Here is a 27,685-nt window from a genome sequence, read left to right on the forward strand (position 1 = left end):
TAAACACAAGTCCAGGCTGCTTAGAAAAATGTGCATTTCCCCTCTGATGTCCCTCTGCTTATTCTGATCGGCAGAGGCCATACCTCAGGGTTAGGGGCACTACCACTAAGCAAAGCCAGGTGGATTTGTTTTTGCAATTGGAGCTCTTAAGTGAGGTGCTCACACTGATGGGAAAGACTGTTGGCAATTCACTAAAGAACAGTATTCTGTAAAGAAGAGAAGTATGAACAAAATTAGAGGATTTTCCATTTCATTCATGCCCTGTCTGCACACATCTTGCCATTCCAGAGGCATCCATATTCCATCTTCAACTTCGATGCAGCTCAAATCTGGTGAGCTCCCCAGATTTGGCAGAAAGTGCTCTAGGACCTGTCCCTCTGTCCATGGAGAAGACTGTGCGACTTAACCCCTAAAGGTGGACTTGCACCTCCTTCCCATGTTCTAACACAATACACAATTATGAGTGGTTAGAGCTAAACCAGCCTGTTGCTGTTTGAAGCCAGAGATTGAAGCCTCTGTCTGTTGGAGCAGACAGAAAAGCCAGAGATTGGAGCAGGGCACGCATGGCTGGAACCCAACATCTCAGAAGCAGATTCCAACTGCTACTCATTTTTCTGTTACTCAGCCTCCAACATCCAGGAGAGTGACAAGAGCAGTAAAAGCTTATACTGTATTTATTTGTGAAAATATTTGTCAAAAGATACTTTATTCAGATCTGGCTCTGTGCTTCTGTCTATTCTGCTTCCTGTGACCCAAGCCTGGAGTCCAGGGCTTGGCTGAGCCAGCACAGCACCCTCTGGTACTGAGGATACTCCTGCTGAATCTGATGGATGATGACATTAATGGTGTGCAGCCGGTCCTGCTGTTTCTGCTGCTCCTTCTGCAGGGCTTGTTGAGTGCGGCAGAGTGGGGTATACTTCCCGTCCTTCACTGCCTGCAGATGCTTCTGACGATTCTGATAGGCCACGATTTCTGAAAGGTTCTTAGAAGAGCAACAATGAAAACTGCATTAAAGACATCTGACTGAATGAAAGGGAGCTAGGAGAGTAAGGAGGACTTAATTAAATGGGGGAGGAAAAGTGACTATCACATCTTGAAACGAGATTATTAAGAGGGACAGCTCAGTGAAGTCCTGTTGTAACTACTCAAATGGGCATCCCCGATGTTGAGTGTTATATATATAAATGATCACAACATAGTTTAGGGAACCTCCAAATCAGGCACATGCATAGAAGGGAAATCTTGCAAAGACAGAGCAATTCTATGAATTTTAAAAGACAAGGGAGGTCAGTCGAGTCACACAACTCCCAGAGAAAGTTCTGTCTCCCACACAGATGAACTTTGTTCTTATTGTTGAGACTTCCAGTTCTAGAGTGGAACATGAACATGATGGTGCTCAAATATCCAGCCTGAGCTGGGTACATGTGGTTTGGGATGAGGTAGGAAGGCTGTGTGGGCTGGCAGCACAGGACAATAATACATGCAGTGCCTATGTATTAAAGACACCCTACCCAACGTTTCTTGTCCCGAAGCTGCTCTATGTCTGCATCAAGGACATCTGCCTCAGCCTGCAAACTGGAGAGCTGCTGCTGCTTTTCCAGAAGGCTGATGCTGAGAGATTTCTGGGTGTTCTCCAGCTCTGTGATGGTTCTGTTGCAGTCTTGAGCGTTCTAATGAAAGGAAGGGAAGGAACCTTGAGATTCTGCCTCTGCATGCTAACTCCATTGCCAAATTATCACCTGAGAGGTTCCCCCTTTCTTGGACATTTCAAGGCTATACTTCCTTTAGTAAGTATACTTTGTAGCCTGAAGGCTCAGGCACTCACGCTATTAGATGCCCATTAGGCACACTGGGCGTTCTAATGTTGGGCCAGGAAAGGTGACAGTCCATTGGTGTTTCATTGCATTGCTATGCAGTGAGTGTGTCTCCATGCCTGGGGCACAGTACTGCACTTTTCTTTACACTACCATGAAGAGAGGCAGATGGCACAGAATATGCACCAAGCACGTTCCTTCCAAGCACTTTGTATCCCAATCCCAAGCCATTAAAGAAAATAGGATAACTGGGGAATGAGGAGCAGTGTTGAGGGGTTTGAATAAAAGTCCCCTCAAGTTCTTCTAAGACAGAAGGTTAGTGGGTCTGGCACGTGATCTCCCTTCAGGCAATAGCAAAAAGCAGATGATCATGAGAGCTACATGAGGAAAACCATAGAATCCTGGAGACCAACATGAGTTTCACCATGGCCTATCCCCAGTGTCCTCTTCCCCACTGACACATGTCCACAGCCCTCTCCTCATCTGGGAGAAAGGTTGGCTCAGTGAACCTTGCATGACATCCTCTTTGCATAGTCTGGTAGTAGGTCATAAAGCAAAGCTGATGTCAAGCAGTATCTGACATGTTTCTAATTACAAAGCGAGTGCAGAACAAATCAGTTCTTATGGCCCCTCTCTACCTGCTCACCTTTTGGGTTTCCTTGATCTTCTTCCGCAGCTCCTGTGTCTTGTGGTGGAAGTCGCTCTTGGTGAAATGTTTCTTATCCATTTTGCTCTGACCCTCCCCCCGAATCATGATGGTCTCTCTGCGGGAGACAGCAGCCTCCATATCTCGAATCATCTTCTCCTGCTGCTTTGTCAGCTGGCTGTAGCGGACCTGCCATGTGTGAGGAGAGAGAAACTCTGAAGATCTCCAGCGGGCACTAATTATATCTGATAGAAGACTTTCAGTGTGACAAATTCCAGCTGCCAAGACAGGACACATTTGACACACTGGCCTTGACAGCCCAAATCTTTCAACAAAATCATGAGCCAGGTTTGCACAGCATGGATCTGGGGGGCATCAGACTAATAACTGACTCCCTGTCCGCTTGCCCAACACAATCTTCTAAAGATTCAATGCAATCAATCTAAACGCAATAATAAGGGAAGGAGGGTAGAAGTATCCTGTGGGTGGGAGAGGAGGTTGCCTTCACAGAGAGAGAAACACTTCTCTGAATCAGTGCATTGGTGGATGTAGTATTCCATAAGTGCTGCTTTGGTTACGTACTGGGCCACCATGTAGTAAGATAAACACTATCCTGTAAGTTTCCTTCCCAGTCAGGTCTACCTTTTGCTGAGCTCCCCCATTGCTAGGCTAACACAAGGAACGTGTAAAGAGGTGTAACAGCATGCTGAGCTAGTTCAATTGCTGGACAGGTCACAGGAAGACACCTATCCCTGACACTGCCAGGAATCTTGGAGACAATCCTTCCCCGCCTTATCTCCTATCTACTGTTTGATGTTTCAGCATCTCCTGCAAGGCTGGGTAATCTCCTTGTGAATCTCCTCTTCCCCCTCCCACCTTGGCTCACCTGCATCCTATGGATCTCTGTTCTCATGGCTCGGATCTCGCCTTGCCCTGTCTCTGAGTCCACTGCAGCACGCATCTCCTTGGCCAGCTGGATCTTTTTCTCCCATAGCATGATCTGATGCCTTCAAGGACAGAATGGGAGGGGATGCCTTTGTATGAAAAAGAAGGGGTCACCTGCCACTTGATTCCCTTGTATATATGATGTCACACTATGGACCCCCATTCTGAGTCCAAAGCTCAACAGTCCAGCAGGAAACTAAGAGTTCACTGTATGGAACATGACCCATTGGTGCTCTCAATGTGAGAGTCCGTCAGGGTTTCACAGGTCAGAAGTGCCATGATAATGGTAGAAGTCAGGGTTGGGATTGCAGCATAGAGGATTAATGCCAACATTTGTTAACTCAGCAGCTCTGAAAAATCAGGCCCTTTATTTAGGGGCCTACTGTGAAGTCCCAAGTTTGAGAATTTTGGATTATGTAGCTACCTTTCTCTGGACAGCCACTGGGCTTACATCACACCACTGCATACTGGGTTTTCCCCTCTCCCCCACACACTCAACACTGGCAGCGTTCTGCTGACTAGAGGCCAAACACTAAGTGAGAGTGGAGACCACATTGCTTCTCATTCATCTATGGAAACAGGCTGCTGGTGCAGCAGGATGGAGCAGTTACCGTGACTGTACCTGGCCTGCAGAAAATAAATGATTGACCCTTAACCTTCTGGGTTACAAAAAGTTACAGAACTCGTCCCACCTTCCCATCCAAGGTAAAGGGGAGCCAGGAAAGGAGCATGTCAATCTGACAGGATAGGACAGAATGCATTTTCCCCTACAGCATTAGGGCAGGAAGGATAATGCAGTTGCATGACAAGAGAGTTCAAACACTGGCAGAAAACAAGGTGTCTGGGTCTCACTCTGCTTCCACCAGGCTGTTTAGGAGTCTCTCTTTCTCCTCATGCAGTCGGTCCAGCTTCTCCTGCATCTCAATTGACTCTCTCTCTGCTGCCTAGAGTTAGGAAGCAGAAATCAACATCACTGTGTCAAACTGAGAGGCGCTGGCAGGCTCACTGCTTGCCTCTGATCTTCCTGCCCCTTTTGGCTGACAACCCTCCCCGCAACATGGGTAGAATTTCTAACCCCCTTGGCTATGTAAAGAGAATCATTGTCTCTGCACAGAAACATAATTGGGACAGCCTTTCTATGCATAGCTGTACATTGCCATCTGGTTACAGTGTTTTGTGCCATGGGGGCAGCAGTTAGCAATCTCTGACCGTCTCCTGCAACGCAGTGCCAGTGGGAGCTCAGCAAGATTGCTGTGTGTCAGGCTGTGTCTTGGAGACGAGGAGCAATGCCTTCCCTACCTTGAGTGAGCGGACAAACTCATTCTCCATGATGGTGTTGCCATGCTGCAGCTCCTCCGAGTTGTGGCTGTTCTTGTTGATTAACATGTTGAGTTTCATCAAGTCATTGGCCATGTTCCTCATGTGGCGTTCAATGTCTTTCTGCTCGTTCTTCTCCTGCTGGATTTCATCTTTCCAGGAAAGAGATGGAAAAGATTTTTAAAAGTGAAAGCAGAGAGTACTCACCAGGGCACTGGGGGGTGGGAGAGTTCTGACAGTGTAGACAAAGCTGCACTTGTAGCTACCCACTCTGAAAGTCTCCATGGACACTGACAAAGCCACAAGCCTTTCCATAAAGCCCAAATCAAATCCATGTTTTGAAAATGGTTATGATGAAAGGAGGACTGGGATGCTAAAATTGCTATAATCTCAGGGTTGAGCAAGTACCAGCCATCTGTTAGACAAAAGGTAACAAACATGCTGAAGGTCTAACTGATCACCATATGTGGAGTCAGGAAGTAATTTCCCCAGGTCAGATTGGCAGTGACCTTGCAGGTTTTTTGCCTTCCTCTGCAGTGTTTAGATGTGGGTCACTTGCCAGGATTATCTAGCTATATATTGTGACACCCCGACTCCCCAATATTCACCACTATCATGTAATTAGGATATGTTTCGTACAAATTATGTCTTGTGAGGTATCACTCTAAAAGTCTTCATCTTCTAGATAGTAACATCTCACTGGATTGTATGTGCTATTGTTGTGTGTGAAGTTAGGAAGTTTGGCTATGTATGTGTTACTGAAACACGTCCTGAGGCTGAAAACACCCCCAAGCAGCCTTTCAGGTACAACAGTGAAAAGGCCAATGTTACTGGCTCACTGAGGAAATGCATACAAGCGCAGGGATTACCCCAGGAACTGTGTGCAATAGAACCCTCTCCGAGATAGCACTGCACAAGGGGAACTGTCTGACCCAGGTCACAGCAAAGGAGCTTTCCACCAAGTGGGGTGATGATATAAAAGGAGGAAAAATGACATAATGGGGGGACCTCACTCTCCCTGCAACAACACACCTGGAAACACCTGAGGGGCCAGGACTCAACTGTGGGAAATGATGGACCAGGCAGGCTCAGTGGTACCCCAGTACATCAGGTGGCACCCCAGAGTGGGGGTAACCTGTCACATATCTCACTTCTTTGATGTTGTTGGGGCCTAGGGCACTGGTGCACCTCGGTCCCTCCTGTTCTCTGCCTGTGGCACATAATAGTTTAGTCTCCTGGAAGCCACAATACTTTGTTCTAATTCGGTTGCTGGGTCTAGTGTGCAGGTGCTGGGTGGTGCTGGTGGCACTTGATACATCAGAAGTCAGACTACATGATCTGGTAGTCCCTTCTGGCCTTTACCTTTATGACTCTATTTCCTAAGAACAGTAACATATCAAGATGGTCACTTGGGGTGTGATCCTGCAACCCTTCCTCTTACATAAGCAAGGGCTGCAAGATCTGGCCCTTAGCAGGGATACCAGACTGCATGAGTGGCAGAAGGTGCCTGGTTTGTAGCCCCAGAGTGCACCCAGGGATACACTGTATTGCTCATATGTGGCACTATGCTTGCAGATACTGGAAATGTTCTTTGTTGAGGGGTTCTAATATTACAAGTTATTGAACCTTCTCTCCCTTTGTTCTCTGGCAGTGCGTGCCCGCTAGTTGATTAACATTGCCAGGAGGATTGAGGGAAACACTTACTTTCAGTGCGCACTTTCTTTTGTTGCATGATGGTGATCTGTTTCTTCAACATATCCAGGGAGGCCAGCTGCTCTTCCCGCTCGTGGGTCAGTTTGACCAGCTCTTTCTGCAGCCTAAGCCAGTACTTCTGCAGTGTCATCACCTCTGAGTTGTATTCATCTATTTGCTTGGTCAGCCTGTTGATCTCAACTTCCAAGGGTCCCAGTTCTTGGCCCTATAAAGGAAAGAAGTTTGGGATTAGTCAGACAGAGAGGCTACGTACAGTGGCATTCCTAGATCTTCTGGAGCTCAGCACAGGGGTGCCTGAAATGCTCATTTTGCATGTTGGTATCCAAATGCTTTTCCAGCTCATGGCTGCATCAGCAGTGCTGCTATCTGAGTTCTGGGATCATGTGAACAGGTTTGGGTGTTGCTTCTGGTTGTACAGAACTCGTTTCTGTCATGCATAGGCAGAGAGAACTGTGTATGGCTTTCCTCTTTACCCTCCTCCACTCTCTTTCTTGTGTTTAGATTGTATATGCACACGCTGAATGGAAGTACCTAAATGCACCAAGAAAAATCCTCATCCCATAGATTTGCTCTTAATCAATTGTTGGATTATTTCTTAAAATGACACATTGTGAATCTGGGATTTAATTTTTGCATTAAAACTAGTCATTAAACTGGGACTTGCTCACATCATCAGCAGAATTCACCAGCCAGAACTGGGGTTATCTCCATTTACATTTAGTCTGGCCTCCCAGGAGAGGTATTGGCCAGGGCTGCTTCTTTGATAGTTTTTTAGGGATACAGATAGTAATACAAAAATCAGCATGACAGGCATTCTGAGTGCCTTGTACAGGATAGACACCTCCTCTCATTACCTCACCCATGTCTATTACCTCTACTACGCAGTTACCTTTATGAACCAAACTTGTAATCTCATCAAAGAATGAAATCAGGTTTGGGGAATTAAGCATAAGGGACGTACCCCCAACTGGGAAATCATCATCTCCATTTTCTTGTTGAACAGGTTGACGACCCCCTGCTTGCGCTCGATAAGGAGATTGCGCTTGGCGATCTCATTCTCACTGCGGTTGATCAGGTCATTGATATTTTTCATTTCCTTGTCCAGCTCAGAGAATGTCTTTTGGAGCATAGCGAGCCTGCAGTTGGTGTGAGTTGTGTCCAGAATGACCTGGGCTGTGTCATTCTCAACTTTGGAAAAATGCAGCTCCTAATAACATCATCAACAAGAAAAGCATTGTCATTCAGCAGTAACCCACAGGTCTGCAATCCTGGCAACGAAACATGGCTAAGAGAGGAGCATCTCTAGTATGTAAATAGGTCTGGGAGTCAGGAGACCTGAAGTCTATTTCCCGCTCTGTCAAATGTGCTATGGGGCTTTGGACTAGTTACTTAACCTCTCTGCGCCTCTCTTGCTCCATCAGTACAATGGGAATAATGATATTTACCTACTTTCTAGGGATGATGGGAGGCAGTAATCCTGAAGTCCTTTTTGAGGGAAGATGCTAGAGAAGGCAAAGTTTTATCATCACCATCATCACCCCCACAGAGATGCAAATAACTATAGAAGATCCATCTCGGAGCTGCCTGCATGTTTCACAATCAAAGGCTGCATTAACAGCTTGCCAAGAGCCCAAGGATTGCAACCGATTTATAGAAAATGGAGTAGAGTGAAGTCGCCTTAATACTGAACAGAGAAACAGGGCCCATAGAAACACAAGTCTGAGCACTTGCTGCTACATTTTTGATGTGACCACTAGGTCACTCAACTCAGGATGGCAGAATTCTTGCTGGAACTTTAGTCTCTGTGAGCTGCACCTCTGTATGCTGATAAGGGCAGCCAGATCGTAAAATTTCATGCTCTGTGCTTTGGTTGCCTCTGGTTCACTTCATTTAGAGAGTAGGTCTGCTGTATTCCTTTCCACATATAAGAGCATGCAGCCCTGAGTCTAAACATGCCCAGGATGCATCACTCTGTGCCACTCCCTAAGCCGAACATGAAGCCAGTACCTGCTATACAAGATGGCAGTAATATTTCTTTGGCTAAATTATATTCGGAAACCCTGCAACATGATCCTCAAAAGGCAGCTGGGGAGGGAAGAGCTCTCAGACACATCTGCACCTGGAAGGGAATTCAGAGAAGCTGCATTTTGCTTGGCAGGCCCTTCTACTTTTATGCTTAATAGGAATGTCCCCTGCCCTTTCCACAAGTCCTGAAAACTTGATTAAAGTAACAGAGATATCTCATATTTCTATAGCACCTCTCATCCTGAAGAGTCCTAAAGTATTTTACAAACTCGGCCTACAGTTTACAAGGGAGTCACTTCACCCGCCACTGAAATACAGCCACTTGTAGGGTGAAACAGCAATTTAACAGCACATGGCAACATAATGCAGCAGCTTAGGAATGTAAGTAAAGAAGAATCCCAGCCATTTGAAACTGTACGAGAAATTTAATAAGGCAAAGGGAACGACCCAAGATAGAATATGGCTAGAATGCTACAGTCAGGGACAAAGCCGTGTCCTCCTGGCAGTAGTTGGAACACTAGGAACACAGGGAATGTGATGGAGCTTGCTTTAGATGGGGGTTCCTTTTTTTTTGGCAAGAAAGGCTATCTACTGGTGGCAATGGCCTTTGGGCCATGCTTGTAGTATCCTGGAGGGAATAAACACAGAATGTGTCTCTCTCTCCTGAACGTCAGCTATGATCAGTCACACAGAAGCAGATGCCATACCAGATCCAGCTTTCTCTTATGAAGTTTAGCAGCCAGTTGCGAAAAATATTTTGCTGCTTTGCTGGACATCAGCTGATCCTGCAGCTTTGCCACGATCTGATTCTCCAACTCCTGTCTGGCTTCAGTCTCTTTCTCTATTTCTTTACTGATGGCCTGCAGCTCATTCATCCGAGCAGCTCGGTCCTGAGAGGAAAGACACGGAAACAGGGCTGTTCAAAAGCACGGGCTGTTGGGATCTGGGGAAAGTGGATGGAAATCTACAGGTGACAAAATATCAATGTCTGATTAAAAAAGCCTCTTGTCCATGGGTATCTGGTCTCACCGAGTTGGCCCTGCTGAGGGCTTGCTCTGTCTCATGCAACGTGCGGGTGTAGGTGCTGTATTCAACTTTCAGGGCATCCTGTTTAGCCGTGCACTGGGCAATCAGCTTCTTGCTCATGTTGCCATCATTCTCCGAGCGGTTCAAGATGCTGGCAAGCAGCTCATTCCTCTCTTCCTCCTTCATGACTGACTTCTTGTAGACTTGGATCTCTGTCTCTAAGGACTTGAGCTGGTGCTTGGACTGCCTGCAAGGGCAAGGAGAAGACAGGAGAGTATCATGGGGATTGATTTATGCACTGGATAGTCAACTCCAAACTCCTGCTTTCAAACAGGCTGCTGCAGATATGGGTAAGTGAAGAGCAAGAAATCAGACAAGTTCATTCAGCACTGGGACTATCCATGTTCATTAAAATCACCCTACTGGAAATAAAACTAATGCACCTAATTTTTTGGATAATTTTGAATAGCTGCTTGTGCTCTAGATCTCCCAGTCCTGTTACAATGCAATTCAGGAGATGAGTCCTCAGGGCTTGATCTCAGCCCAAAACTCCCAGCGCCAGTTCAGATGGGAACACACAACTACTGGGGCCTCAGCTCTAGGAGTGAGAGGATAGAGGCTCCCTGCATGGCTCTCTAGCACCATGCTCCAATTGGCCCAGAAGGGACACTGAGGTGAAGAACTAACTGCCTTCAGTCCTGCCTGACCAAAAGGACAGGCATAACCTAGGTTCTGTTGGGGAAGGGGTCCTTTCAGGTCCTCAGGTACCCGTTTGTATTGGAACAGGTATGCTCTTTTTCATAATATTTCACCCCTTCTTTCCGCCAAGCCCATGCTTTGATGACCCAACTGTTATTGGTGGCATCATGTCATTTCTTTGCCAATAGGCTACGTTCTAGAGGATGTCCTTATGAGAAGGGTGAAGGAGACCACAGCCTGGATACACTGGGAATGGATGGGTCACCATGCTGGAAAGTCACACTAAGGAGAGAGAAAGCAAAGAAGATGCCAGTATATGCAGAGAAGCAGGCAGCTCTCTCACTTATGGGGAGTTGGAGGAGGTGGGAATCACAGACTGCAGCAGCTGAGAAGCGAGTATTCTTCTTCTCTGCTTAGAGTGAACTACTTCAGCAAAGCTGTCTTCTCGCTGTGTGATTGTGAGAAAGACATCGTACACATTTACAACAGATGGTACCTGGCTGACTGCGTGAAAACTAACCAATTTTGTCACAGTTTAAACATATTTTGTATATCATCAGGAGTATTTTAATATACATTTAGTCCATTTTATGAAATACTTTACCACATACTGTGTGAAAAATATATTCTGTTTCTGGGCGGGTTCTATCCAGCTGATGAGTGCCTGGAAGTAATTAACTCAGTGACAGTATTTCTCTCATCTGTCCTGATCTTCTGTTGAATTCCTCACTAATTTCTCCCTCCACAGTCATATGGATGCAAGTCATGCATCTCTGCCGTTAAAACAAACTGCTTGCAATCCCAATAGTCGCCCACAGGCTTGTGATAAATAAAATAATATTTCAAAAAGTTCCTCTCTACCTTCACCTAGCTGCTGAGCACTTAGCTGCTGGATGAACAGCTGGGTTACAGCTGGCTGACCTTTCAATCTTAATAGGATCCAAATACTCAGCAACAAATTCCATTTTATTTCCACTTCCATTCCATGTTTTAACACCGCCTCCTCACGATGGTATCTGAGTACCCTGAGTTGGGGATATAACATATTCCATTTCAGAAGCCCTCTCTGCTTCCCAAGTTCAGCTGGCCATCACCTGTCCACTGGCACACAATGTCTTCCCACAGGCACATTTCATTACACAGGTACCAAGCTACTGAAACTAGCGGAATAACCAACATCATAATCATGATGGAGCCTTACAAGTGGCTGGCAGAGGTGGGTGTTTGACAATGGAAACATCCGTCTCCCAACCCTGATGTAGAGATTGAGGGAAAGCAGACAGTGTCTCCCTTCCTGCAGTGTGAATGTGACAACACAGAGCTCTTGGCAGATGGATGGAGAAACCAAAAGTCAAAAGGAAATGTGTCTATAGAAAATGAATTTATTTCAGTTCTTCTCCCTATTCTCCTCAGGAAATCAGAGTAGAAAAATATTTTGCTGATTCGTGCTCCATTGGGCAAGTTTTAGGGCTAAAGAAAGAATGCACATTCCCTTCAGCACCAAAGGTCGAGATTTCCTGAGGAATGGATTCTTGCCGAATGTCACCAAATCATGACTGCAAATTACTTAGGTAAATCTTTCCTGATGCCTCTTCTTTTGTCCTGGGAAGTCCTGCAAGGGATAGAGTGAAATGCAAACCAGAGAACTCTGCCTAGTTATCTATTTCATACCTCTGAAGGAAGATCATACTGTGAAGGGAGAAAACACTAACAAAAAATGATGCTCCTGACCATAATGACCCTTTGCCTTTCTAAGCTCTTCAGAAGAACAGATTTATTCTTCGTTTAGCGCACACTGTACATACAACGCTATATTAACAATAACCTTGACAGCACTCTTTTCTCTCTTAGAACAACTCCCATCCAAAGTGTAGCTATTCTTTTTGTTGGCCCACTTTCAGATGCTATACCTTAGTGCCTCCTGCATGGCAGAGTAGGCTTCATCTCGTCGCTTCATCCCAGTCAAACTGCTATCCCACTGATGCATCAGTTGCTTCTTCTCCATGTTAATAGTTTGTATCTCCATACAAGCCTGCAGAGAGACACCACTCTGAGATACTGAATCATCACTGGGCTGGGGTCTTACACCTGCATTCCATCCTCATTGCTCACTTCATTTCACAATACAGCTGGGAAGAAACAGCTCAAAATATTCATGCTTTGTCTTCTTTTGTTTTCCTACATCCCCTGCTCTTTCTTTGGCTCTTTGTACTTTTACCCTTTTAGAGCAAGTGAATTAAACACATTGGCTTACATCAGTGGTCCCCAACATTTTTGTCTGGCGGGCGCCAGACGAAGGACTGTGGCGGCGGTGGAGCATCCGCCGAAATGCCGCTGAATTTCTGCAGCGTTTCGGCGGCGACGCCTTTCAATGACGTCACTTGTCGGCAGCAAGTGGCGTCATCAAGAGGCGTCGCTGCCAAATTTCTGCGGCATTTCGGCAGTGACGCCTCTCAATGACGTCACTTGTCAGCGGCAAGCGGCGTCATCGAGAGGCGTCACTACCAAATTTCTGCAGTGTTTCGGTGGCAACACCTCTCAGTGACATCAACTGTCGGCGGCAAGCAGCATCGTCGAGAAGCATTGCCACCGAAACGCTGCAGAAATTCGGTGGCATTTCGGTGGATTCTCGACCGCCGGCCAGGATGTGGGCGCATTTAGATGCCCCCACAGGCGCTATGGCGCCCGCGGGCACCGCATTGGGGACCCCGGCTTATGTCTTGTTTTCAGCAAAAAGAACGAGGAGTACTTGTGTCACCTTAGAGACAAACAAATTTATTTCAGCATAAGCTTTCATGGGCTAAAACCCACTTCATTGGATGCACCCAGTGGAAAATACAGTAGGAAGATATATATATATATATACACACACACACACACACACACAGAGAACATGAAAAAATGGGGGTTGCCATATCAACTCTAATGAGACTAATCAATTAAGGTGGGCTATTATCAGCAGGAGAAAAAAAACTTTTGTAGTGATAATCAGGATGGCCCGTTTCAAACAGCTGACAAGAAGGTGTGAGTGGCAGTAGGGGAAAAATTAGCATGGGGAAATAGTTTTTAGTTTGTATAATGACCCATCCACTCCCGATCTTTAATCAAGCCTAATTTAATGGTGTCCAGCCATTACACAAACTAAAAACTATTTCTCCATGCTAATTTTTCGCCTACTGTTACTCACACCTTCTTGTCAGCTGTTTGAAACGGGCCATCCTGATTATCACAACAAAAGTTTTTTTTCTCCTGCTGATAATAGCCCACCTTAATTGATTAGTCTTGTTAGAGTTGGTATGGCAACCTCCATTTTTTCATGTTCTCTGTATATATATATCTTCCTAATGTATTTTCCACTGCATGCATCCAGTGAAGTGGGTTTTAGCCCACAAAAGCTTATGCCCAAATAAATTTGTTAGTCTCTAGGGTGCCACAAGTACTCCTGTTCTTTTTGCTGATACAGACTAACATGGCTACCACTCTGAATCTTGTTTCAGTTACTCTAACGACTTCACTGTAACCAAAAGTGCAATTTATATCATTATGTACATGAACATTTTTTGCAACATTAAGGTCACAGACAAAAATTGCAGAAATGAAAGGAAATGCAAAAGTCAAGGCCCCAACAGCAACATTAACTCAGCCTTGTCTCACATCCTGTGTGTCTTATGGGATACAATTTACAATGTACTGTAAATGGTAATATATTAAGCTACAGATTTAACATGAAAATCCAGACTAGAAAAGGTGTATTGTGCTAGCACAGTTGGATCAGTGCATCTGTGCAGCGTATTGTGATGGTAGCACTATACAGCTATTATTTACACTGCGGTAACACCTAGGTGTAAAGCTAAATATAATTACTATGTAATACTTGGATATTGTGCTACTCTGATGTACTGGAGAAAGATATGTAATTAATATGTAGGAAAATGGATGTCAGAGATTGGACCTGGCATGGAGTTACTCTGCTGAAGACTCATCCTATCAGTCACACCCGATGGGTCTGATTAATTCCAATCCTGGAACACAGAAGGGATGTGTGTCTCTCTCCAAGGTAAAGGAACTAAGGGGGTGAGACAGGAGGTCTTGCATGGGGGAAACCCTATGAACAGCCAACTCAGGATAAGCTTTATTTGTTGTTGTTCTTAAGAACACAGGAAACCCTTTATTCACACAAAGGGCAGGGGTGTGAGATTTTGGACTCAAACCCAGGGTGTGTGTACTGTGTTATGTGCAGGTTGGAGGACACTGCCCCAACACAAAATGTAATATTAACCACACATGAAAAATATTGTCATCACTTACCTCACTCACTGCTTTTCGTGTTATTTTTGTGTCTTCAGCCTGGGCAATAAATTGAGCTTCATACAGACCAATCTGTTCCTGCAGTTCATTGAACTTCCTTGTTAAGCGGTCTACAAGCAGATCCTACAGAAATCAGACTACAACAGATCAGCATAAATACTGCAAACAATCCCAACCCTGACAACATGAATTCAGCCAGAATCACATGGGGGAAGCAGGGTCAAGTGAGGGTGTTGCATTAGATGTGGTGGCTATCAGATCTTCACCATCCTCACTAGTGGGTGCAGTGCCATGTGACGACAGTCACCTCCTTCTCTGCTGAGTGGTTAAGATTGCTCAGTACATTGCACCACTCTGCAGAGGATTCATTTTCATTTAGTCTATTTATATTAGTCAGTCTCATATCAAGGAAGAGCGTCAGGTCCAAAATGTCACCTAACTTCTATCTATCTAGGTTATTATACTGTGCCCGTCACCATGGCATCTGACTATCTTAAAAGGTAATAATTTAGAAGAAAATGCCCTCTAAATAGCTATCAAAAATCCACACTCCATTGCCACTGTTCACATACTCCTACAATATTTATTCTGCTGCAAGAGGCAGCCATCTAACCAGCAGAGGAAGCATGAGTTAAAATGAACGGGCCAGCTATATTTTGTGTTGCAAAATCACTTTCAGAATAATCCCCCTGGGGCTTGAAAATAAGGTTTCTCCTCACTAAACCTCACCTTCCTTCTTTGCATGTCTGGATACTGGGCTGTTACTATAGAGTTGCTCAAAGAAGTTGTGCTGTGTTTTGTGGGGTTTTTTTTGCTGTCAGGAAGGTTTCTGGGATTTTTTTTTTTTTTAAATTTAGAAGAAAAAATAGGCGAACAGAATGTTGGGAATCATTAGGAAAGGGATAGATAATAATAGAGAAAATATCATACTGCCTCTATGTAAATCCATGGTACGCCCACACCTTGAATACTGTGTGCAGATGTGGTCGCCCCATCTCAAAAAAGATATATTGGAATTGAAAAAGGTTCAGAAAAGGGCAACAAAAAATGATTGAGGTATGGAACAGCTGCCATATGAGGAGAGATTAATGAAACTGGGACTTTTCAGCTTGGAAAAGAGATGATTAAGTGGGGGAATATGATAGAGGTCTATACAATCATGACTGGTGTGGAGAAAGTAAATAAGGAAGTGTTATTTACTCCTTCTTATAACACAATAACTAGGGGTCACCACATGAAATTAATAGGCAGCAGGTTTAAAACAAACAAAAGGATGCATTTTTTCACACAGCGCACAGTCAACCTGTGGAACTCCTTGCCAGAGGATGCTGTGAAGGCTAAGGCTATAACAGGGGTCAAAAAAGAACTAGATAAGTTCCTGGAGGAAAGGTCTATGAATGGCTATTAGCCAGGATGGGCAGGGATGGTTTCCCTAGCCTCTGTTTGCCAGAAGCTGGGAATGGGCAACAGGAATGGATCACTTGATGATTCCCTGTTAACTTTATTCCCTCTGGGGCACCTGGCATTGGTCACTGTAGGAAGACAGGATACTGGGCTAGATGGACCTTTGGTCTGACCCAGTGTGGCCGTTCTCATGTTCTTATGAATGATTTGATTTAGAAAACACACATCTAAGGAACTACCTGGTATTTGCAAACAAATACCATCTAAGAATGGAAGAGGGCAGACCACATTTTGTACCAATCTTCCTAGAATATGTTCTTTTAGCATTCTGTATGACAAGACAACATTTCCCCAAGGGACTCTGAACTCCAATGACATAATTCACAGCCTCTTTGTCAGACTCGATATTTGCCTTTTACCTGTTTTTTCTTCTCCACTTCAGCCTGGTTCCTGTCTGCCTCAGCCTTCTTCACTGCCCGTTTCATCACAGAGATGTCGTCACGCACATCCTGGTCCATGTTCTGCATATAGAACAGACGCAGGGCCAGGTTTTCCACCTCGGTCTGCATTACAGAAACTGGGGAGATAGGTGGAAAGGTTAGTTACAGAAGAGGATTTCTGCAGCATGTACCATACCAGAGCTAAAAGAGAAAGAAATTAGGATGTGGACAGAGCAAAACCCCTAAAAAATCCACCCAAGTCATATGACCCTCTCTAAGGTGGGCATGGACATCAGTTCCTGGAGCAGAATTCCTGGGGAGAAATTGCCCAAGAGACCTGGTAAGTGCCCTCAATTCCCAGTATATCCTGTATCTCCACAATACTGAAATAGCCCAGCTAAATTCATTTCCTTGACTGTAAGGGTTGCCATGCAGAAGATCGTCATCTGATGCACCAGGCTATCTAATCGACTAAGGATCTGCAATCTCCACCAAAGCCACAACAGTCCCAGGCAGAGGCCTCAGACAAGTATAAATAGCCAAATGGTGGGAAATGAGTTGTGTTGAATATTGGAAAGCCATTGGAACAACTTACCAAATGTCCTGATGAATTCTCCCTCACTGGCAATTTTTAAATCAAGAATGGATGTTTTTCTGGGAATAGGAATGATGGAACGGATCACTTGATCAAGTGTGGATCACCTGATGATTACCTTTTCTGTTCATTCCCTCTGGGGCCCCTGGCATTGGCCACTGTCGAAAGACAGGATACTGGGCAAGATGGATGTGTGGCCGTTCTTATGTTCCAAGAGATCTGCTCTAGGAATTCTTTTGGGGAAGTTCTCTGGCCTGTGCTATACAGGAGATCAGGTTACATGATCACAATGTGGCCTTAGAATCTATGAAAGCCTATTTGCTAGGAATGGCCTTTGTTCAAAGGAACCCCTTAAAGGGGCAGAAAAGCATTTTTCTTATGACAAAGATGGAGGGTATGCTTGGGTTGATCTTTTCAGTCAGCGAGCTATTCCTGAATGCTTGGGCTGATGTTCTTCAAACCATTGTTTGATTTACGCTCAACCTCGTTTGTCCTTACGTGACTAGAATAAGGAAAGACTATGCAAGAGCACCTCAGTCACCTTTCTTGCGTTCATCCTCAGTGCTCTGACATGTTTTCTTGTACAAATATCTGATGTCCTGCAGCTCCTCCTCGAGCTGCCGACGCACCATGGCTATCTGAGAATATCGGTCCTGGTTCTTCTCCAGTTCCATCTGTAGCCGGGCCAGCTGCTGCTGGACCCCATAAAGGACCATTCCCAGCTCCTCCCTCTGCACCTTACCCTGTTTTGTGGCCACCGTCTGCAGACACAAGAGGAGATGGGTCAATTCACACCAATTTGGACAGGGCTGGAATGCGGTGGGAAATCCACGGAAGACTACTATACCAGCTCCCGAAGCTCCATGGTCACTTTTAACATCTGTTTACTAAGGTAATTCTTTAGGGCAGCTTGGAATCTTCTCATCAGGGGCTAGAGAGGGAAGGAAGATGATGATAGCATCCTTATAACACCTGCATGAATAAGTTATCAAGGAACATGTGTCAGGTATGTATAACACTACATTTTCACCTCTGGAGACTTGGGTTCCTGTCCTGAGCAGGCTGCAAGTGAAATAGGTTATGCAGACTCAGCCTTGAACCTGTGGACATTTGTTCATATCATAAAACTACCACCTAGTTTGGCATCACTAGTCGTTTCTGTTTAGGAGAGGCCCAGAGTCTTTGGAGCTCACAAGTAAAATGAATGACAGAGCTGTGCGAGGGAAGCTTGCACAGCACTTGCCCACCAGCTATAGGTCCTTCATTTTCATGAGAACTGAAGTTCACCAGATTTTTCCATTGCTCTAACTTGCGACTCTAATTTACTACAGAGGGAGCAGATACCATACAGGAGTCAGAACTTTTGTAAAAAGGATGTATAACATATTTAACCTAGAATGCAGCTAAACCATGGCCCAATTTGCCTCCCAGTTTTCATGGAACTCTCAATGCCAGTGACAAGTCTTGAATTTGGACTTTTCTTACATGTTCCGGGTCCAAGACAATCAGCTGTATTTCCTCCTCTGTTTCCTCACTGCCCTCTATTTCAGCTTGCTCATCTGCATAATGTAGACTTTCATTCTCTTCCTCACTGCCAAGCCTGCTGAGGTGCCGGTTAAACTGCTGAAACGCAGAGTCTGAATACGGAGAGGAGATGGCTACCCCAATGTCACCTGAGAATTCAGTGCATTTAAAGGCATTTTAAGATTAGCAGATATCCTGATGGGGGAAAAAGTACCTAACAGAGCCAGCTTTCTTTGGAATTTTAGATTGCCTCACACTGTCACTAGCACACAGAAAATAAATCATAATAAAAATATACAGTAATTCTAACAGTGAGGAGGAAAGTTATTATGGAAAAGATTTAAGAACAGGCTTAGTAGTAGCATCATACAGAGGCTAAACATAAGAATTAAGGCTTGTCTAAATGGAGACATGCAAAAAAATTAATCTGAATTAAAGGTGTGAATTTAAAGTGTGAATTAAAATAAACCAAATTAAGGCCACTTTAATTCTGAATAAGAGTGTCCACATGAGGGCTTAATGTTATTTAATTAATACACTTTAAATTCACACCTTTAGTTAATTCAAATTAATTTTTCTGAGTTCCCTGTGGAGACAAGCCTTTAGATTCGATAGTGTATGTCCAAATAGATTCACATATATTGGGAGAGGAGAAAAAACTGGATACTGTATTTGAAAGCTGGCTGCAAGGATAGTATGATCAGTAAGACACTGACTGATACCTGACTCAGCATGAATCTCCATGTGCACTGATAATGCAGACCTCTGGGTGCTAGCTCCTGAGGACGTGCGGGATCTGGTCCAGCTGTCTATCACTGGCTGCTCCATGTCAGGCAGTTTGGGAGGAAGATTATCCACTTCCACTTGGTCTAAGGAAACCTCTTCGAATTTTTCCTGGAACATAAAGGCCATCATATAAAATCAGGGCTGTAAAAGGAGCTTCATTTTAACAGTTTGCTACTAAAATTCTGCTTATCTTTGTCATCACAAGAGAGAAACAATGTAGAAAAATAGTCAGCTATAAAAACAGTCTTGCTGCTTCCCGAGGAAGCTGGAAAGCAATTAAAAGGCTCTAAAGTTATCCGACTGATATACCAGCAAGGCTGTATCACTCATGGTGATGGGCACTTTAGAAATGCATGCAATAATAAACTTGAATTTTGTAAAGAGTTTTTTATCCACCATAGCTGGTTACCAATTGTCTCCTTTCCAATTAGCCTCTCTCTTGCATGGTGTGTGTTTACAGTATTAGATTTGCTTCGACAATTTGGGAATGTAATGTCACAATGTAGGTTTCGTGAATGAGATGCTCCCCTAGTTTAAATTCATAACTAATCACCTTTCCAAAGGTGACCTCAGAGACCACCTGCTCCATGGCCCCTGCAACCTCCTTCTCCGTGGCCCCTGTGACCTCCTGCTCCATGGCCCCCGAGACCTCCTTCTCTGTGGTTTCTGAGACCTCCTTCTCTGTGCCCCTCGCAACCTCCTTCTCTGTGGCTCCCGAGACCTCCTGCTCCATGGCCCCTGCAACCTCCTTCTCCATGGCCCCCGCAATCTCCTGCTCCATGGCTCCTGAGACCTCCTGCTCCGTGGCCCCCATGACCTCCTGCTCCATGGCCCCTGAGATCTCCTGCTCCATGGCCCCTGAGACCTCTTGCTCTTTAGGGATGAGTCTTTCTCCTGGGTCCTCTGTAGGCACAGCCTCTCCCTCTTCCTTGTCATCACTGTTCTCTGGCTGCATTCCCTAGCACAGATCAAAACCAGAAAGTAGAACACAACAAAACAATATTATAATGGTCCATGTTCTTTACTAAGGACTATTACTACAGTGCTTTACAGCTGCTTTGCAGTGTCAGTGCACAGGAAATGACTCTAATCTGACCACATTTAGTATAACAGCAGCTCCTGCTAGGACTACAGTGGCTAAGGCCCTGTCAAAATTTCCATGAGAAACTTTTAATTTCCCATAGTTGTAACGCAGAAGTGAAGAATCTCTCTTTAGATTTTACCGAAGAAGGTAGTTGTCAAAGTCACATATACCCGAACAAATCGCTTTGTTTTCTGTCTGTCTCTTTTCAGACTGTTCCTTTTAACTAATGCTGTAAGTCACTAGGTTCTAATATCGTAGGATTCTATTAATGTAATTAGATATTACCATTATGTCTCAGATTGTTGCCCAGGCCTTTGTTATCACAAAACAAGACGATTACAGTGTGCTATATCCGAGGATACACCTTAGAGCCATCCTAGACTGGAACTGGTGCAGAACACAGTGGCTCACTTACCAAGTGTGGCATCTTACTGGAAGCAAGTGACACTGGTGCTCCAGGATTTGCACTGGCTGCCTGTTGATCTCCGAGTGGAATTTCAGGTGTGGGTTATGACTTATAAAGCCCTAAATAGCTTGGGACCAGTCTGTCTGAGGGATCGCCTCTTTCCCTGGGCCAAACTTCCACAGCAGCTGTGATCGGCAGGGTGCCCAAGCTGGGTCCCTCTGGTTATGAAGAGGTGGCAGCTGGCAGGGCATTTTCTTTTGAGTGTTCAGGACTATGAAACTTTCTCCCCTTGGTCCAAAATAGCCCAAACATGGTGACCATCTGGGCCCACTGAAAAAGACACCTGTCTGACAGGTTGTTTCGGAGAGGACATTCTTCCCAGAACTATGAACGATTGTTTTGTAGGTGGCTGGCTAGCTGAGTTCCGGTTTGAATGATTATTTTAGCACTGCTGGGATTTTGTTGTACTATTAATTATGTATTAGGGTACTTAGAGCCTTGGATAGATGCAACCTAATTACTCTTATAAACAGATAATCTACTTAAACAGTTAGGGCCTGATTGTCATAACTGCTTAGTGCCTGCAGCTTACATTGACTTTCACTGGCCTCAAAGATGCTCAGTACTTCTGAAAATAAGGTCCTTGGAGTGGTTTTGAAAATAAGAGAAAACAAATAGGAGGATTCTTATGTGGACTGAGACAGCCCAGTAAAATTTCTAGGGTGAAATATCGTTTAGTCCAGAACATAAATATGAATAATCTGTACATTCTATCTCCCCCAATAAAATCATATTTAAATTTATTTTGCTGCAGTCAATTTATTATGTATATTTGTAACATTGTAAACTATATATATATATGCAACGAGCCTGTTGTACTTCAAATAATCAATGTCTCCTATTTTGAACATGGATTGTGGACGTAAATTCTTTAATCACTGTATTACAGTAATGAGCACTCAGATTTCCATAATACCAGAATACGACTCTTAGGGCCAAGTCCTGCAAATTCCCAAGCACCAAGATGCTTGAGGTCATCACTTTAATAAGGTTAGAGGCTGCTCAGCACCTCACAGGATGAGGCCCTTACTAAATAAGAAAGCTCCATGCAGAGATTTATCTTTATTTACAATGAGAACTTTGACAATGAAAAAGCAAAACCTATATTCAGTGGGAAACTCAACTTTCACCCAACAGACACAAGCTTCTCTCCAACATCCACTGATCAGACAGGATCAGAGCACGTGAACCAGTTTCCCCATTGATAAATTGGGGATAATGATATTTATCTTTCCTTTAAAAGTGCTCCAAGATCTACAGATGAAAAGTGCTGTGTCAGAGATGAGTAAGAGCTAAGTTTTACAAGACTCTCTTGGAAACTGGAATGTAGCCAAATTAAGCTTCCCATGGCCCCCCCTTTTATGTTCCCGATAAGATGGCAATAATTTTCTCAATTTTTTGCTACACTGGAATTGCTTTGTTAATGATTTGTGATGTCAAAGCATTGGACTGATTGTTCTGTAGATACCACGCTTTCCTAGGAAGAATTCATAAACATCCACCTCTACAGTCTGAGGCTCTGGGGACTCAGGTGCATTGTGCTCTGCTGGGCTGAGTTCCATTCCTGGCTCCTCTGCTGAAACACCATCTGCCTCTTCCTTTCTGGTATGGCTGCTCTCTGGGTGCACCACCTAGCATACAGCAGAAAACAACATTGTAACAACTGACTGTCTCCAATCAAAGTTCCCCACTATGTACTGTACTACTACTACACAGCACTTTACATCTAGTGTAAGGAAATGCTCTTAATATTGAAGCATCTGCTAGTGCTGCAGATGTTAGAGATGTGGTAGTAAACCCTTAAATTCCTCCCAGACTCTACAGAGATTTTTTTAAAATGGCTTGGTTGTTTTAAAATGTAGCACAAAAAGAAAAACCCTAACCCAAAAGCAACTTGAAATGATTATAAAAATTCAACATCAAAGTCCATAACTCAAACTCCGTGAAGTCCTATTCTGTGTTTTGTCTTGCTTAAGATTATGAATTGACTTGTTTGCAGACACAATATTTCCCAATAAATGTTAGAATTTTCTTTAGGAGAAGACCACTCTGACTATTAAACATATTATACCAATAGATGATCACAATTTCTCAGATGGAGGAAGTTTCTGTATTCACAATTTTTGAAAATTTGGAGGATATTTTTAGTGTCTTTAACTATTTTAATGTTTTTCTGGCTCCAAAGTAAATGTGTTCCCACACATCTTTTGTACATCCTCATTAGTAAAGTGATAGGTACAAAAAAAATCCCAAAAGAATCACAGAAATGTAAGGCTGGAAGGGACCTTGAGAGGTCATCAGTTTAACCCTTGCCCTGCGGCAGGACCTAGACTATCCCTGACAGTTGTTTGTCTAACCTGTTCTTAAAACCCTCCAATGGGGATTCTCCCTCAGTAACGTATTCCGGTACTAAACTATCCTTATAGTTAGAAATTTTTCCAAAATCTGATCTGAATATTCTAGTTAATCCTTTTCAGGACAAAGGCACTCTGATCTCTAACATTTCTTGGGGAAATGTTTCTTTCCGTGTCTTGAAGTTTTTGTTTTTTGAATGTTTTGTTTCAACATTTCTTGGGAAATCCAATATTTCAATATTAGTTGCAGTTCTAGTGAACCCACCCACATAATATCTGGGCACCAAAATATGCACTAATTCCCATGTGATTCTAATTCCAAAGGTGCATAAAGTCCTTCATATTTGCAACTTTACCGCATTGCCTTCTGGATGCAGCTCCTCCTCCTCCTCCTCTTCTGAAATTTGTCCAACATCTGATTCAGGACTTAATTAAATTGAACAAAATTATTGAACAATTTTAAGCAGAATAACAACGTAGAAAGATGAAAAGCTTGGCTTTAGGTCAAATATTATATTACTGCTACCTCCTGGAGCATTAACAGGGATCAGAACCAAATGCAGGAGTTTGTAAACATACAGAACCTAACGCCATCAGGAACACCTGCATGGTCTGTTTCAGTGTGAATGAAGACAGTTTATTACTTGGATTTGCTGTGTTTGCAACACAGTAACTGCAGGGTTGTGCAAGTGCCTGAGAACCGGAAACGGACATGGACTGAATACAGATGGAATGCTGGTGCAGCTGGAGAAGACAGAGTCTGGAAGAGAGCTAGGATTTGGGGGCTGGGGCTGGTCTGGAAAGGGAAGGGAAGGATCCTCCTTCCTTGTCCCTTTCCCTCACTGGCTCTTTTCCCCATCGGGGGGGGGAGGATGATGAGGGGCTGGAGGAAGGAGGGAGGGAGGAGGGGGAGGGTGATGAGGGTTGGGAGGAAGAAGGGGGAGGATGATGAGGGGCTGGAGGGAGCAGGGAGGGAGGAGGAGGGAGGATAATGAGCATTGGGAGGAAGGGGGGAGGATGATGAGAGTTGGGAGGATGATGTGGGGCTGGAGAAAGGAGGGGGACGAATGATGAGGGTTGGGAGGAAGGGGGAGGATGATGAGGGTTGGGAGGAAGACGGGGGAGGATGATGAGGGGCTGGAGGGAGCAGGGAGGGAGGAGGAGGGAGGATAATGAGGGTTGGGAGGAAGAGGGGAGGATGAGGAAGGGACAGGGAGGAAGGAGGGGGGAGGATGATGAGGGTTGGGAGGAAGGAGGGGAGGATGATGAGGGGCTGGAGAAAGGAGGGGGGAGGAATGATGAGGGTTGCGAGGAAGAAGGGGGGATGATGGGCTGGAGGGGACAGGGAGGAGGGAGGGGGGAGGATGATAGGGGCTGGAGGCAGGAGTGGCGCCAGGGTTTTTGGCGCCCTAGGCAGGGTCCTTCTGCCCTCCTGGTCTTCGGGGCACTTCGGCGGCGAGTCCCGGAGCGAGTGAAGGACCCGCCGCAGAATTGCTGCCGAAGACCCGAAGCGCGGAAGGACCCCCCCGCCACCGAATTGCCGCCGAGGTCGGCAAAATGCCGCCCCCACAAATCCTGGTGCCCTAGGCGACCGCCTAGGCCGCCTAAATGGAAGTGCCAGCGCTGACTGGAGGAAGGGGGGGAGGAGATGAGGGGCTGGAGGGGACAAGGAGGAAGAAGGGGGAGGATGATGAGGGTTGGGAGGAAGGACATGGGAGGATGATGAGGGGCTGGAGGGGACAGGGAGGAAGGAGCAGGGAGGATGATGAGGGTTGGGAGGAAGAAGGGGGAGGATGATGAGGGGCTGGAGGGGACAAGGAGGAAGGAGTGGGGAGGGTGATGAGGGTTGGGAGGAAGAAGGGGGAGGATGATGAGGGGCTGGAGGGGACAAGGAGGAAGGAGTGGGGAGGATTCATAGACTCTAGGACTGGAAGGGACCTCGAGAGGTCATCAAGTCCAGTCCCCTGCCCTCATGGCAGGACCAAATACTGTCTAGACCATCCCTGATAGACATTTATCTAACCTACTCTTAAATATCTCCAGAGATGGAGATTCCACAACTTCCCTAGGCAATCTATTCCAGTGCTTAACCACCCTGACAGTTAGGAACTTTTTCCTAATGTCCAACCTAAATCTCCCTTGCTGCAGTTTAAGCCCATTGCTTCTTGTTCTATCATTAGAGGCTAAGGTGAACAAGTTTTCTCCCTCCTCCTGATGACACCCTTTTATGATGAGGGTTGGGAGGAAGGAGGGGGAGGATGACGAGGGGCTGGAGGAGACAGGGAGGAAGGAGGGGGGAGGATGATGAGGGGCTGGATGGGGGAGGGGGAGGATGATGAGGGTTGAGAGGAAGGAGGGGGAGGAGGAGGATGATGAGGGGCTGGAGGAGACAGCGAGGAAGGAGGGGGGAGGATGATGAGGGGCTGGAGAAGGGGGGAGGATGATGAGGATTGGGAGGAAGGAGGGGGGAGGGTGAGGATGATGAGGGGCTGGAGGGGACAGGGAGGGAGGAGGGGGGAGGATGATGAGGGGCTGGATGGGGGAGGGGGAGGATGATGAGGGTTGAGAGGAAGGAGGGGGAGGAGGAGGATGATGAGGGGCTGGAGGAGACAGGGAGGAAGGAGGGGGGAGGATGATGAGGGCTGGAGGGGGGAGGGGGAGGATGATGAGGGTTGAGAGGAAGGAGGGGGAGGGGGAGGATGATGAGGGGCTGGAGGGGACAGGGAGGAAGGAGGGGGGAGGATGATGAGGGTTGGGAGGAAGGAGGGGGGAGGGGGAGGATGATGAGGGGCTGGAGGGGGGAGGGGGAGGATGATGAGGGGCTGGAGGGGACAGGGAGGGAGGAGGGGGAAGGATGATGAGGGTTGGGAGGAAGGAGGGGGAGGGGGAGGATGATGAGGGGCCAGAGGGGGGAGGGGGAGGATGATGAGGGGCTGGAGGGGACAAGGAGGAAGGAGCGGGGAGCATGATGAGGGGCTGGAGGGGGGAGGGGGAGGATGATGAGGGGCTGGAGGGGGGAGGGAGGGGGGAGGGGGAAGATGATGAGGGGCTGGAGGGGGGAGGGGGAGGATGATGAGGGGCTGGAGGGGACAGGGAGGAAGGAGGGGGAGGGGGAGGATGATGAGGATTGGGAGGAAGGAGGGGGAGGGGGAGGATGACGGGCTGGAGGGAACAGGGAGGAAGGAGGGGGGAGGATGATGAGGGGCTGGAGGGGGGAGGGGGAGGATGATGAGGGGCTGGAGGGGGGAGGGGGAGGGGGAGGATGATGAGGGGCTGGAGGAGACAGGGAGGAAGGAGGGGGGAGGATGATGAGGGGCTGGAGGGGGGAGGGGGAGGATGATGAGGGGCTGGAGGGGACAGGGAGGAAGGAGGGGGGAGGATGATGAGGGGCTGGAGGGGGGAGGGGGAGGGGGAGGATGATGAGGGTTGGGAGGAAGGAGGGGGAGGGGGAGGAGGAGGATGATGAGGGGCTGGAGGGGACAGGGAGGGGGGAGGGGGAGGATGATGAGGGGCTGGAGGGGGGAGGGGGAGGATGATGAGGGGCTGGAGGGGACAGGGAGGAAGGAGGGGGGAGGATGATGAGGGGCTGGAGGGGGGAGGGGGAGGGGGAGGGGGAGGATGATGAGGGGCTGGAGGGGGGAGGGGGAGGATGATGAGGGGCTGGAGGGGGGAGGGGGAGGATGATGAGGGTTGAGAGGAAGGAGGGGGAGGAGGAGGATGATGAGGGGCTGGAGGGGGGAGGGGGAGGATGATGAGGGGCTGGGGAGAGGATCGGGGGGCGGGGCCGGCACAGGTCCTCCCCGCGCGGGGCCATTTGGGGCTCGTCCCTCTCGCTCACCCGCTGCCCGGCTCCACCGGCTCCATCTTCTCGTTGCCAGGCGACACCATCAACATCCGGGATGTACCACGGGGGAGGGGGAAGCTGGACTGAACCATCTCTTCCCAGGCGGGAGTCAGTTGCCGCAGAGCAGCGGGGTAGCGGGGGCGGGTCTCCTCGCCCCCCCCCCCCGCCGTGGCCTGCTAGGGGAGGGGAGGGGAGAGCCCCGCGGTGCGTGGGCGATGATGGGGGAATTCAATTTGTTAAAATTTTAGGGCAAAGTCATCAATGGGCGCAAAGTGCGCCCAGCAGAGCCAGCCCGCTCCCGCAGCCTGCCTGCAACACCATCAAGATGTGACCCAGCCACCCCTGTGTACAGCCGGAGCAGCGGGCCACGTGTCTCTGCTCCTGTACAATGGAGCTCAGGGGAGTCAGCTCAGCTGGTGACTTGGCTCTTCATGGCACCAGCTTCTGCACTTTGTAGACGAGAGGGGGGACTCCCCGGTCAAGGCGACGCAGGGTCCCTGGGGGAAGAGTGCGCACGGTAACGGAGTCTGTGCTGGGTGGGAGGGGACCAGAATCCCCCCGCACCCGAAATATCTGGCTTGACATCAGTGAAAGTGAGTGACCTGTGCCAAAAGATGTCCCCTCATTCACAGGTGCAGGAACCAGGGCGCTGCTGCACCCCCCCCCCTGTACAGAGTTTGCACTTTGGTTCAGTG

At 46.7% G+C, this 27,685-nt stretch overlaps 1 protein-coding gene across 5 annotated transcripts; it reads right to left on the reverse strand.

The window, feature by feature from the left end:
* Positions 1-656: 656 nt before the first annotated feature.
* On the reverse strand, positions 657-27,116 carry CCDC40 (coiled-coil domain containing 40). Of its 5 annotated transcripts, XM_050919912.1 has the most exons (22): positions 26,985-27,116; positions 23,503-23,572; positions 22,295-22,423; positions 20,108-20,200; positions 19,796-19,987; positions 19,179-19,350; positions 18,418-18,605; positions 17,780-17,863; positions 17,474-17,693; positions 16,317-16,474; positions 14,494-14,616; positions 12,096-12,217; positions 9,490-9,733; positions 9,168-9,350; positions 7,397-7,642; positions 6,427-6,640; positions 4,705-4,874; positions 4,258-4,349; positions 3,347-3,467; positions 2,461-2,649; positions 1,512-1,670; positions 657-982 (listed from the first exon to the last, which is right to left on the reverse strand). In XM_050919912.1, the coding sequence occupies exons 1-22, from the start codon at positions 27,080-27,082 to the stop codon at positions 734-736; spliced, it is 3,516 nt and encodes a 1,171-aa protein (XP_050775869.1). In that variant the 5' UTR covers positions 27,083-27,116; the 3' UTR covers positions 657-733. The 5 variants fall into 5 exon arrangements, with proteins under 5 accessions (XP_050775869.1, XP_050775868.1, XP_050775867.1 ...); XM_050919911.1 differs by having other exon boundaries at positions 18,418-18,569; positions 19,796-20,200; XM_050919910.1 differs by having other exon boundaries at positions 19,796-20,200.
* Positions 27,117-27,685: the final 569 nt, after the last annotated feature.

Source organism: Gopherus flavomarginatus, chromosome 12 (assembly GCF_025201925.1).
Source record: "Gopherus flavomarginatus isolate rGopFla2 chromosome 12, rGopFla2.mat.asm, whole genome shotgun sequence".
Classification (NCBI taxonomy): domain Eukaryota; kingdom Metazoa; phylum Chordata; order Testudines; family Testudinidae; genus Gopherus; species Gopherus flavomarginatus.